Here is a 13,775-nt window from a genome sequence, read left to right on the forward strand (position 1 = left end):
CCTCCTGATACCACAGATACGAAAGATAGCTGAATATTCTCCACAGCACTCTTTATTTTCACTGTTGCTCTACAACATTGCTTCTATAAAGCAGTAGTAACAGAGTGTTTCAGAAGAGTTGCTGACCAGTAGAAGTTGCCTTACACCAAATCAGCCCCATTAATTCATTTTAGCCTATTGCTGACAATGATTAACAACAGTTCCCAAAAGCTTTTGGGCAGGGGTTATCTACCCTTTTCTGGAAATGCTGGGTAATTGAATCTGAGTACTTCTGCATGCAAAGGTGATATTCTGTCTTTGAAAGACTGTCCTTGGGTCTTTTCTGAATCCATCAGTACAACTTTCTGCATTCAGAGAGTATCAGCAGCCATGTCCAACTCTTTCATACCCAACAACTGATAAATCCAAACTTCCTCTCTGTAACTTTGCATTTAACATACAAACCTCAAAGTGATTGAGTCTATCACAATCCATCTATGCTAATTTATAGTAGTGAATGTATTCATTCCTTACATGACAAATGTATTGTGTGCCAGTCTTGAAGACACTATCACTCTCAAGTTTACTGTGTTCTGGGATAAAACCTTGAATGCTAGTGTCTTCAGTAGGTAATAGGGATATAAAAGACTTATAAATAAATCAATAGATCAAAGTTTAAGGGAAAAGGTGGAGCAGGTAAAACAAACACATGATTCTGTTCCATATATTTCTCTGCATTTCTTCCTTGTAGAGAATTTCATCCAGGAATATTTCCCTATCTTTCTTTCTCCGTGTGGTGTCTAAACCCCTTTGAAAAGCCTCGTTGGGAAAGCTATGTATGACACAGTCCCACATCCCATTTTTTCAATCTCCGGATCCTTTTTGTCTTTAGCACCAAAGTAAACTTAATAGGGTTTTTTAAAAGTAAAAAAAAATCCAATTCCAAGAAGGATAAAGGATATCTCCGAGACCGCCTTCTGCCGCACAAATCCCAGCAATCGATTAGGTCCCACAGAGTGGGCCTTCTCTGGGTCCCATCAACTAAACAATGTCGGTTGGCGGGCCCCAGGGGAAAAGCCTTCTCTGTGGCGGCCCCGACTCTCTGGAACCAACTCCCCCCAGAGATTAGAACTGCCCCTACTCTCCCTGCCTTCCGTAAACTCCTTAAAACCCACCTTTGCCGTCAGGCATGGGGGAACTGAAACACCTCCCCCGGGCATGTACAATTTATGCATGGTATGTTTGTGTGTGTGTTTGTTAGTAAATGGGATTCTTTTTAAATCTTTTTAAATATCTTAAATTTATTTGGATTTGTCATGAATTGCTGTATCTTGCTGTGAGCCGCCCCGAGTCTGCGGAGAGGGGCGGCATACAAATCTAAATAATAAATAAAAATAATAAATAAATAAAGAGAAAATGATGCTTCCCCTTAGATCAAAAAGACATATGCAGTTCTGGTTAGAAGTTTTAAAAGCAGTTGGGGCTTGTATCCCATAGTTTCATACACAATCTTGATATTTTTGATTGAACACCTACCCCCACCCACCCGAATCCAATGGTGTCTGAAACCTGGTCCAAAAGGGATGGAATAAATCTCTTATTCTGTATAAATACTTCTTTTTAGAAGTAATTTTATTATAAGATTTTATATAGGTTTTAAAAATTCCAGAAACAAAAAAGAAAACTTGGAAAAAGAAGGTAAAAAGAATACAAACAAGGGATTAGAAAACAAAAGGAAAAATAAAAAATATCTACAGAAATGAGTTCCAATATTCTTTGCAGCAATTAAAAGCATGATTATCCTATTCATCCATCCAAATTATATAGTATTTTGTAATCGTATATGGAAAATCAGCCAAAGAGATGCTGTCTAGGGAACAATCAGATAAGAGGAAGCAGAGCCCACAGCTGCATAGTGGACAGAGCAAGAGACCCAGGATGGACCCCCAAACTTAAAAGGTGACCATGGGAGAATTGTCTTTTCATATTTGCAAGATCCTGTTACTATAGCTTTACAATAAAGTGAAATTAAGAGTTTCCTGTCTGATATACCTGGTAAGGCTGTCACCTTCTTTTCTTAATCAAACATTTAATCAATATAATTTTAATCATCACTTCATTTTTATTCATGTTTAGCAAAAAGTCGACAAAGGAGTTCAAGTCTTTTATAAAAGTAATTGTCGTTTCCTACTTCTTCGATGAATGTCATATCATTCAATTCTCTTAGAATCCAAGCCATTGTTTTCCTTATTTCACTATTCATTTTATTTCATTTTTTAGTCTTCTCTTCGGGCCAGTCGAGGAACGGTTGGAGGCTATTTTTTGGCTGGAAGATCCATGACATGGTGGCCTGTGAGTATAAATACTTCATTAGTTCTACATATTCTTAAAAATATCAAAACTGGGATTCTAGTTAGGTGCCCACCATGTAGCAACTGAGGGACACAGAAAACTAATGTTATCAGTTTGCTATACTGACCACATACAAATGCAATTAAATAAATAAAATTTGGATTTTTGCAATCTGGATTCTATCCTATCCTATCCTATTCTATTATGTTCTGTTCTATTGCCTTCCCTTCCCTTCCATTCATATATATATATATGTGCACCTATCTCCCCAGTAAATGACTCTTTGACAGCTTTAACTGTAAGCGCAAGAGATGATACAATAAAAAGCAGTCTGCCTACATATAACTATAATATACTTTTAGCTTTTATACATCTAAATAGTAACAAAACAGAACTAAACCAAAACAGAACTACTTTCTGCATCAAACTGAATCAGGTTCATAGACTGCCTTTTTTCAAAATTCAAATTCTGTCTTTAGAATAGACTATTTAACTCTGTGACCTCTTGGGTCATCATTTGAGAGAAAGGTAGTGGAATCTGATGTAACCAGAAAAAACACTAAATTTTAGCTGATCATATCCCCCACCCCCCAAAAAAAACAAATGCTGCATGGTTCCATGATCATCTAAAAAGAGTACATATCTTAAAGGGAAAAAATAGTTATACTGTAGTAGAAAGCAAAATTCAATAAGTCAATATTTTCTTATGTAAACAGGTAACCAGAATGACCCACGGCTAGACAAAACAGCAGTGGAGCAGAAACAACTTTTGACTTCCAACTGACTTCTCCATTGCTTGTGGGAAGTTGGCAGAGAGCATGGGCAATCCTGATCATGTGACTATACACATTGAAAGGAATGTGGTGCCTCTGGCAACCCTGAATACACTATGCAAACAGCCAAGTGTATTCCCCATTGTATGCCTGCTTACTTTCTTGTTATCCTTTCTTTTCCAATTAATGTAAATATGAATTGCCTTCTTGATAATTATCCCAAAGCTGGGGTGAACATTTCAAAGGATGGGGGAGTGGAGTGGAGGAAAGTGAAGTACAGTCACAATAAATTTCCCACTCAATGACTACTGTAAGGCCAGCAACAATACACAAACTCAAGGTTGCTATTGTAGTGGCTGACTATCCAACCCTGGAGAATACTATCTTGCTGCTAGCCACCTCCCCTTAAGATTAGGAACTGGAATGGAACTCTATAGAGACCCAAAAAAAATTAATTTACCCCCCCAAAATCTTACATAAGATCCCCAGAAACTAATTTGCTCTCTTTTGACCCCACTAGACATTTGTTGATTCCATTGGCCCTTGGGTATCAATACTGACCCCTTTGGGGAACCCTTAGTTTCCACCCATTGTTTCTTGTTCTACCCTCAGGTGCTTTGGTGAATAGTTTGACAAAGAAGAGGGGGTCAAATTGTTCTCCAAAGCACCTGAGGGTAGGACAGGAAGGAATGGGTGGAAACTATTCAAGGGGAGAAGCAACTTAGAGCTAAGGAGAAATTTCCTGATAGAACAGTGGGGCAGCTTCCCTCCAGAAGTTGTGAATGCTTCAACACTGTAAGTTTTTAGGAAGAGATTAGACAAACATTTGTCCGAAGTGGTGTAGGGTTTCCTGTCTAAACAGGGGGCTAGACTACAAGACCTCCAAGGTCTTCCAACTCTATTATTCTATTCTATTCTTTTTAATGATCTTTTCATCCCCTTATTCGGGGTGGAGCCATGGCAACTGACCTGGAGCTGAGATTTGCTGGTTGGATGCCTTGCCTCATGCCTAAACAGAGTTTGCGGCAGATATTTTCTATTTGAGCCCTGATGAGAGACATTACCTAGGAATGAACTCTCATCTTTCCAAGTGGGAGGCAAGCATCTTCACACGTAGGCCACTGCATTGCTTGGTGGGGAACCTTATGTTGCACTAATTGCTTTGGGCAAACCTTATGTTAAACTAATTCAGAAAAAGAAATTAAAAAGAGAGTAGACTTAGCTATTAGCAGCAAGAGTAAATATGCAAGTAAGGGACATTCAACAAATTACATTAAGTTAGATTATTATTACATTTGGTAGGGACCTTGTGGGTCATCTAGTCCAACACCCACCCAATCCCACTCAACCAGGAGTCCCTACACCATTTCGGACAAATGGCAGTTCAATCTCCATTTGAAAATCTTGAGTGTTGGAGCTCTCACAACCTCTGCAGGCAAGCTGTTCCACTGGTTGATCGCTCTCGCTGTCAGAAAGTTCCTCCTTATTTCCAGGTGGAATTTCTCCTGGGTCCATCCATTATTCTTTGTCTAGCCTTCTGGTGCTTTGGAAAACAGCCTGGTGTCCTCCTCAAGTATTGGAACATTGTTGTCATGTCTCCCCTGGTCCTTCTCTATGCCAGACTGGCCAAGCTCGGTTCCTGCAACCGCTCTTCGTATGTTTTAGTTTCCAGTCCCCTTATCATCCTGATTGCTCTCTTCTGCACTTTCTCTAGAGTTTCAGTGTCTTTTTTGTAGTGTGGTGACCAAAACTGGATGCAAAGTGTGGCCTTTATAGTATGGTATTAGTACTAGTGATGGGCGAACCCAACGGTGTTCGGTTTGGCAAGTTCGGATGAACTTTACACAAAATTCGGCCGAACCCAAACCGAACCCGGACAGGTAATCCCTCCCATGAAGAGATTCCAGGGGTGGAGCTTTGACATCACCGGCAGGTTGCTAAGGACGCCAAGGTGATCACTTCCTGGATTCCATGGAATCCAGGAAGTGATCACCTTGGCATCCTTAGCAACCTGCCGGTGACGTCAAAGCTCCAAACGCCGAACACGACCCTGAACTTTGCCCGAAGTTTGAAAAACTTTCGGGTTCGTGTTCGGCATGCCAAACACCGCAAAATTCAGTACGGACCCAAATTGTGCAGGTTCGGTTTGCCCATCACTAATTAGTACCTCCCTAGTGGTAGAGTACCACTAAGGAGGTACTAATATCAGTGGTATTAGTACCTCTCTAGTCCTAGATTATACCCCTCTATTGATGCAATTTATGATTGCATTGGCTTTTTTGACTGCCACTGCACATTGCTGGCTCATATTTAATTGGTTGTCCATCAAGACTCCAAAATTCCTCTTGCAGTCATAGCTTTGTTGCATTGTCTTGTTGCAGATTGGAATGTCCACTGCTGTTTATGTGGGTTGCATAAAGTGCAAGACATTTAAGACTTTAATCACACAGTTGTTGCTACCATTTTGACTTTTTATAATACTCCAGATACTTCTGGTGGCCAAATAGTTGTAAGCACTAGTATGGTATGGTAAGGAGAGGGAGGGAATCAACTATATTGCCACTCAGGTGGTCTATTTAAAATGCAATAAGACTAAGGAAAGCAATGAAAAACTTTATCTCAAGCAGCATTAAGTTGCTGGCAGCCGAATGAGGATTTAAATAGCCAAACTTCATTATTTATACACAAATGAATATACAATGCCATCTGGGATTTATAAAGTATTATTGGCTCTTAAAATATGATCACCAAGGCTTTGGAAAGAGAATAGGGATAAGGGAAAACTTAGTAGAGCCACAAGGAAATAAGGGAGATTTTCAAGATTTTAAAATAAAAATAAAAATCCCTTAGGTTAAGAAGAGCTACTCTTCTCTTACCTGAAACAATGGCAAAAAAAAAATTGTCCCCCCACCCCCACTATCTAATAACTTCTTCATTTATCGAGCAACTTTGTAAAGATTGTAGCTTTCTGTGCTAAACCACTTGGATTTAAATCTCTAAAATGATTCAGTAGAAAGGCATAAACCTTTTGAAGGACATATTTTCTTTGGAGCAAAAAGGTAATATAACTGTAATTTAAAGTCCCAGAGAAATAAGTGTCAGTGGGATGATTTTTTTTCCACCTTCCCTTAAAAATACAATGCTATAGATCTTTTGAGAGTTTAACTGCAAGCTGAATATGGCCTTGAACTTCAACTTTGGGTTATATGAACTGTAAATTCTATAGACAATTTTTCCCCATACCTTTAATAGACACACAAATACAGATGCATATAAAGGTTTGATGTGCTTTGTGATATTTGTGCTCCAGTGATATTTAACCCATTGTTTACCTACAGTAATATTGTAAGAAATTTAAAAGGCTGACAAGAAACCAGTTGTGCCCAACAACTTTTTTGCTAGGTTAAATTTCTTGCAAGAAAAGGCAAATTTCATGACAATAGATCCCAGAATGGATATTGATTTTTTTTTTAATGACGACCCCATATTTATTTTTTGACCCACTCCCAACTAATTGAGTTCTGTTCTAAAGAAGATCAAATGTTGTTTTATATCTTTAATTCTTAAAAAGAAAAAAAATCCAACTATTCATTATGAAAGATTGGTGAGATGCCATTTATTCATTCATTCATTCGTTCGTTCGTTCGTTTGTTCATTTGTTCATTCATTCATTCATTTTTATTTGATTACAACAAGTAATATAAACATAAAAATCTATATAAAATTACAACTAAAAATCTCCATAGTTAAAAACCAACCAAGCAGATTCAAACATCAGACATTCATTCATTGGGTGGGGCAAGGTATTAAAATGTCAATGGCCCTAGCTCTTTAAAACTTTATGGAAGGCAGAGAGAGTGGGGTCAGTATGGATCTCTGGGGGGAGCTCATTCCATAGGGCTGGGGCCACCATAGTCAAGGCTCTCCCCCTATGCCCCACCAGACGACATTGCTATACCTCTAAAAAGATTCATTCTAAGCATCAGCATACAATCCGTTAGTCCAAAATTCTTTCATTTTTAAACAACCTCAGTCATACCAAGCAACTTCAAGTAGCTTTCAATGCCTCTGTATGCTTGGATGCTTATGGACACATACATTCCATATATGCATGCATATGTACATATAATAAAAAAATAGTATTTTGAAGATTACATTTTCTCTAAAAGTGTAACCTCTTATGTTCTCTCTGTGATTTCTCACCCACCCACCTCTTTTCTTTTCTGAGAGTCATATTTCTCCCTTTGCACTTTGGAGCCCTAAGCAAAGGCTAATAGAATTTGACCTGTTTCTCACCTTTGGGATAGTTAAAATATTAATACTGGATAAGACTAGAAAGCTTTCCCTGAAGCCAACACTGACAACATCTCAGCTGGGATGTAAAGAGCCTGTCTGTGCAATGTGCATTTATATCTTAAGGAAATAGAGAGGCTCCCTTCCCAAAGACACATATCCTTAATGTAGCAGGATTAATCAGGAGCTGACACACATGATCTCAGAACCACTGCATCATATATTTCAAAGATCCTGGAGCATTGGACAACTATCAAAGGACTGCAAGAGAGCTGATCTAGTTCCTGTCTTCAAAAAAAAGGAGTGGGGATCTAGAAAACAACCAGTTTAACAGCGATATCTGTGAAGATCCTGTAAGAGATAATTAAGCAACAGCTTTGTGAACACCTATAAACAAGTAAAAATATTACTAGAAGCCAACATCAAAAACAAATCATACTAGGAAAATTTTATTGCATTCTTTGACAAAGTACTGTAATTAAATTAGTGGACCAGTGAAATGCTATGGACATAGTATTGTAAGGCATTTGACAAAGTAGACCACAGCCTACTTCTTGGTGAGATAGAAAAATGTGGGATAGACCGCACCATCAGGTCATGGATTCATAACTAGCTGATCAAACACAGCCAACTAGTCCTCAGTGGAATTACATCTACATAGAGGGAAGTATTCAGTGGGGTCTCCCAAGGTTCTGTCTTAGGTCCAGTGGTCTTCAATATCTTCATAAACAAATTTAGATGAAGGGATAGAAATGGAATTTATCAAATTTGCAGATGACATCAAGCTGGAGAGAATAGCCAACACTTTAGAAGATTTGAAGGAGCTTAACACTGGGCCCTATCCAACAAAATGCAATTCAGTGATTAGAAGAGCAATGTTTTGCACAGGCAAGAAAAACCAAATATAAATTAGATGATCTGTGGCTCAACAGAAGTAACTATAAAAGCGATTTATGAATCCTCATGGAAAACTATGAGACAGCAGTGTGCTGCAGCTACTAAAATGTCAACACAGTCCTAGGCTGCACCAACAGAGGGATAGTGTCAAGTTCACATGAGTATTAGTAACATTTTATATGGCTTTGGTAAGACAACACTTGGAAAACTGCATCCAGTTTTGGTCACCATGATAAAAAAAGGATGTTAAAACCCTGGAAAGACTGCAGAGAAGATGTTTAGGGAGCTGGAAGCTAAAACGGTTGCAGGAATAGGGTGTGTCTAGTCCAATGAAGAGAAGTACTGGGGGCAATATGATAATAGTCTTCCAGTACTTGAGGAGCTGTCAGTGTCTTCCAGTACTTGAGGGGCTGTCAGAAGAAAGGATCAACCTGGTCTTCTGCAAAGCACCTGAGGGTAGCACAAGAAGTAATGGGTGGAATATCATTAAATAGAGATCCAATTTAAAACTAAGGAGAAATTTCCTGACAGGAATATTTAATCAGAAATGCCCGGCCGGCAGTTTAAAACCGCCGGCCGAAATTGCCTACAGGGCGGGGGCGATGATGATTCAGCTCTTTTTAGAGCTGCGCACTTCCGGGTTCATTTGGAACCCAGAAGTTCGGCTTCTGGCAGCGCGCCAATGAGAGCACGCTGCCGGCTTGCTTGGGAGGGTCCTAGATCGCCCTATTTAAGGGCGATCTGGATGGGACCCAGCATTGCTGAATCTTGGAAGCGAACACCCGCCCACCCTCCGCTATCAACAATGTGTCCTAAGGAGGTCGCCTCGGGGCCGAATAGGAATTCTTTGCGGCCTCCCCTTTAGAGGCAGCCGGTTTTTTGCCTATTCCACACTGACGGTGCGGACTGGATTGGTTAGGGGGTGCAGTGCATTTAGATATTAAATAGGCCTCCCTTTGGTCACTGGGGTTTGGCAGGTTAGGGGCGGAAATGGGCAATTAGAAGCAACTGTGCATGCTCCTTTTGGGCATCCTTAAAGGATGATGGACCGCCTCTCTCCAGGAACTAGAGGTTCGAGTAACGTCGGGGATTGGAGAGAGGATGTCCATGGGAATCACCGGATCCAATTTCCCATGGGGATTGGAGGGTGAACTCCTCCCACACGACTAAGGGGCGTGTCTTGGATTCAGGTGAAGGTGGTACCTTTACCTGGTTCAGCAAGGAGTTCTTGCCCAATGTTACCAAGGAATTTTATGGTAGGAATTTCCACCCCGTTAGTTTGACTCTGCAGGTCCTTAGTTTGTTTTGAATTAAATATTCAAATTTACGTATTTAAATTTATTTAAAGTTATTTAAATTTATGCTAATTAATAAATGACCCTTAATTAATCCACAATATATGTCTCAGCGTCTTTACTCCGCCTCCGGGGGGCAATAACAGTTTACTTCTGGAAGTTTTGGGTGCTCCATGACTGGAGCTTGTTCAGAACAAACTGGACAGTCATTCGTCTGAAATGGTATAGGGTTGTGATGGCAAACCTTTGGCAAGTGTACCACAGGTGGCATGCGGAGCCATATTGGAGGGCACATGAGGCATTGTCTTCAGAGAGGGGCGGCATACAAATCTAATAAATTATTATTATTATTATTATTATTATTATTATTATTATTATTATTGCCGTATGTCAGCTCCAGCACACATGGATGCGCTAGTCAGCTTATTTTTGGCCTTGGGGAAGGCCATTTCACCCTCCTGACATTTCAGGGAATCTTGGAAAAATGGACTTTTACTTTGCCCGCTGTCCTGGTTTTTCACTCTGGAGGCTTCAAAAAAACTTCCTGAAGCCCCAGTATATGAAAAACAACCCAACAGGTAAACTAGAAATTCAGAAAAAAAGACTTCTGGTTTGCCCATTGTGCTGTTTTTCACATGATTATTTCATCTTATTTCTATTTAATTAAAACTGCTTCTGTCAAAAACTAGGATCTCCTATCTGCTATCTTATACATTTATCTGTATTGATTATTGCTACTGCTACTTATGAATACCAGTTAAAGTAAATACCAAGCTGTTTCCTGGTTCTTATCACCTACAATATATATTCTGTATATTTTTAACCACAGCTATTATTAAGATAAATCCTTGTGCACTGCTACTTAAACTATGCACACTACTACTTGTCAAGGAAGCTTTGTCTTTTGCAGAAGCATAAACTGACGATTCAACCACCCAAAGATGTATTAACCAGCCAAAGATTTATTTTCATGGAACAATTACTGTAGCACTTCCAGATCCACAAATATTTTGGCTTGAGAAGTTCTTGCTTCTTATGGGACCACCCAGAAGTTTATGGAGCTAACTATCATGATAGGTCCCTTGGGACTTTGGTGAATGGTGCCAACATTATATAGAGAAGTGGAGATAGAAAAGCAAAGGAATTTATCTTGCAAAAGCTTAGAGCATATTCCTTTCCCCCTCTGAGCAGCTCTGGCTTATGAGGTTTGGTTTGACCTGGGTTTTTGGAAACCCTGGGTTTGTGATTTGACAAATTCTCAAATGACTTCAGCAGAGCTAATTTCTCCTGTTCAAATCTTCAGTGACTTCAAAAGTATTTTCTTTAAAATATTTTTATTGATTTTTAACAATTTTTATATCACACAACATAAAACAGTGCATAGTGAATTGTGCCCACCACCCCGACACACACACATTCCCCACTACCAAATTGGGGGTGTTTCTTGTATAGTCCACTTAACCCAAGAGCAATATATCTGTTTACATATTATAGAGTGATTCCAATTTATTTCTTGTAGCTTGGTCTCAGATTCTGCTCGTCATATATCGTCTTACCTTGTCCCACCGTCCCATCAGCTGCAGTGACTTCAAAAGTATATTCCTTGGTTTTCTTGCTAGTCCTGTGGCTTGCCTGTTGATTGTTTGTAAAATAATAGATTTTTTGTTTCCAAATAATCACTCAGCATGTTTGTTCTCAATATATTTGTGCCATATTTGTTCCAGTATTAGTGAATGATTTTTATTATTTTTAAATGTTGGATGGCACCAGATTTTATATATTCTATAATTATTCTGGCAAATAATTTTTTTTCACTCCAATCACATATGCAAAATGACATACCATCTATCCTAATTTACATTACAATAATTCATCTTCTTAAAATTCGGTATATATTCTATATTTAAGGAGCCCAACCTATACTGTGTGTATAGATAGTAGGAGATTCAGAAATTCAGTATAGTAGACATGACCATGTGACTGAATCCCTTTTAAAAGTGTGACACAAACAAATAAAAGGGATAGGGCTTCTATTATACAGTCAACCCTACTATATGGACATTCTTAATCCCCATTCCCTCTTCCAAATATATTTTCTTTTATGTACAATGAGAGCATATGCACCAAGACAAATTCCTTGTGTGTCCAATCACACTTGGCCAATAAAATAATCCCATTCTATTTTATTCTAAATGCCCCCATATTGATAATTAAATCATACATTTGATGAATGGAATGCCATATTGATGGAAATCTTGAAAGTCGCCTCTGTTTTGCCAGAGTTGCTACTCAGGAAGCATTTGAAAGGCTCTGATCAATTTTAAAAGGCCCATGCTAGCTGCTTGAACTGGCATTAAAAATTTCCATACTGATGTCAGCTGTCTAGAGCTACAGTCCCCAAAGTGGTGTGTACAATTATTTATTTGATTGATTGATTAAATGTATATACATAATTTAGGAATGCAAGAAGAGAACATTGAATGTTCTATTTCCATTTAATGTTTATATTTTGAAAGTAGTGACTGAATATACAAAAATATATATTTGGGGGATCTTTTAAAGCATTTATAATATGAATGATTCATAGTACATGCGATATATCAATACATTTGCAGTAGTTCATGCATATAATATATCAATTAATAAGAAAACATCCATTTGGAATTCATGCTCTTTTTTCTGATAGGGTTGATAAATCCAGAAAGTTTGGAGACCAGTAGTTCAGACTATATATAATCTGTAGGATTATATATAAGAATAATTGCTTTGTATGTTCTTTTGGGAATAGATAGAATAAATCAAGCCCAACAGATCAATAGCAATACAAAATGCTATGCACAAGCCAAGTTCAGCTTTGCCTTTAAAATTCTTACAGGCAGCAGGCAGAGATCCAACCAGCATTTTAAAAGCTAATGAAATTATGTAGGGTTTCATAGTAGAATACATAGCACACTCTCCTGTTTCCCCACTGCCTAATTATGATCCTCTGAAATATGTTAGACTGAGACCATGACAGTTAGTGACCTTCCGTGGTCAAGGATATATATTGAACATGGGTTTTTCAGGTCCTCATACAACCACTTTCCTCTATTGCTTCTATCTAAGTCTTCCTTGTAAAAAGCACAGTAAAAGATAATGCTAACAGATAGTGCTTTTGAATTAAACTTGGCTCATGGTAACTATCATGAGGCAACTAACAAGGAGGGACATTTTACCATGCTTGGTGGATTGATAAAAAAGATAAGAATAATTTGGGCTCAGCTACGGACACTAACTCCGAAAATTTTAAAGATTAACATTTAGTTGAAGTGATTCTTTTGAGGATTGATTGATAGTTGGCGGAGGGGTTATGGAACATTTTATTTATTTATTTATCAGATTTGTATGCCGCCCCTCTCCGTAGACTCGGAGCGGCTAACAACAATAATAAGACAATATAGACAAATCTAATATTTAAGTTAATTTAAAAATCCCAATTTAAGAAACCAATCATACATACAGCCATACCATGCATAAATTTTATAAGCCTAGGGGGAAGGGAAAGTCTCAATTCCCCCATGCCTGACGACAGAGGTGGGTTTTAAGGAGCTTACGAAAGGCAAGGAGGGTGGGGGCAACTCTGATATCTGGGGGGAGTTGGTTCCAAAGGGTCGGGGCTGCCACAGAGAAGGCTCTTCCCCTGGGTCCCGCCAAATGACATTCTTTAGTTGACGGGACCCGGAGAAGGCCAACTCTGTGAGACCTAACTGGTCGTGGGATTCGTGTGGCAGAAGGCGGTCCCGGAGATATTCTGGTCCGATGCCATGAAGGGCTTTATAGGTCATAACCAACACTATATATACATGATAATTACAGAGAGATTATTATACGCTCAAAGATGGAAAGGCTTGATATGATCCAGCATGGAGGAATGGTTAGTGAAGTTGATGGAACTTGCTAAGATAACCAAACTGACATCTTTCATCAGAGAAAAAACAGTAATGCAGACTGAAAACGCATGGTAGACTTTTTGCATTAAAAAAAAATGAATTTATGATATATAGTTTTGATGACTAGAAAAAATATAGATCATGGAAAAATGAGTCATCCTGTAACTATAGAAGAAGACGTTAATTTACCTTTATAGCTGCTGTAAAAGAGAAAGTTAATTTACCCTCATAGCTGTTATAAAAGAAAAGTTACTTCT

At 38.6% G+C, this 13,775-nt stretch overlaps 1 protein-coding gene across 1 annotated transcript in view; it reads left to right on the top strand.

Moving 5' to 3' along the window:
- Positions 1–13,775, top strand: part of SLC5A9 (solute carrier family 5 member 9) — a 54,704-nt gene that overhangs the window by 4,818 nt on the left and 36,111 nt on the right. Inside the window, exon 3 of the mRNA XM_070745843.1 lies at positions 2,260–2,331. Within this exon, the coding sequence (XP_070601944.1) occupies positions 2,260–2,331 (72 nt within the window). The remainder of the gene's footprint in view (positions 1–2,259; positions 2,332–13,775) is intronic.

This window comes from Erythrolamprus reginae, chromosome 3 (assembly GCF_031021105.1).
Source record: "Erythrolamprus reginae isolate rEryReg1 chromosome 3, rEryReg1.hap1, whole genome shotgun sequence".
Taxonomy (NCBI): Eukaryota; Metazoa; Chordata; class Lepidosauria; order Squamata; family Dipsadidae; genus Erythrolamprus; species Erythrolamprus reginae.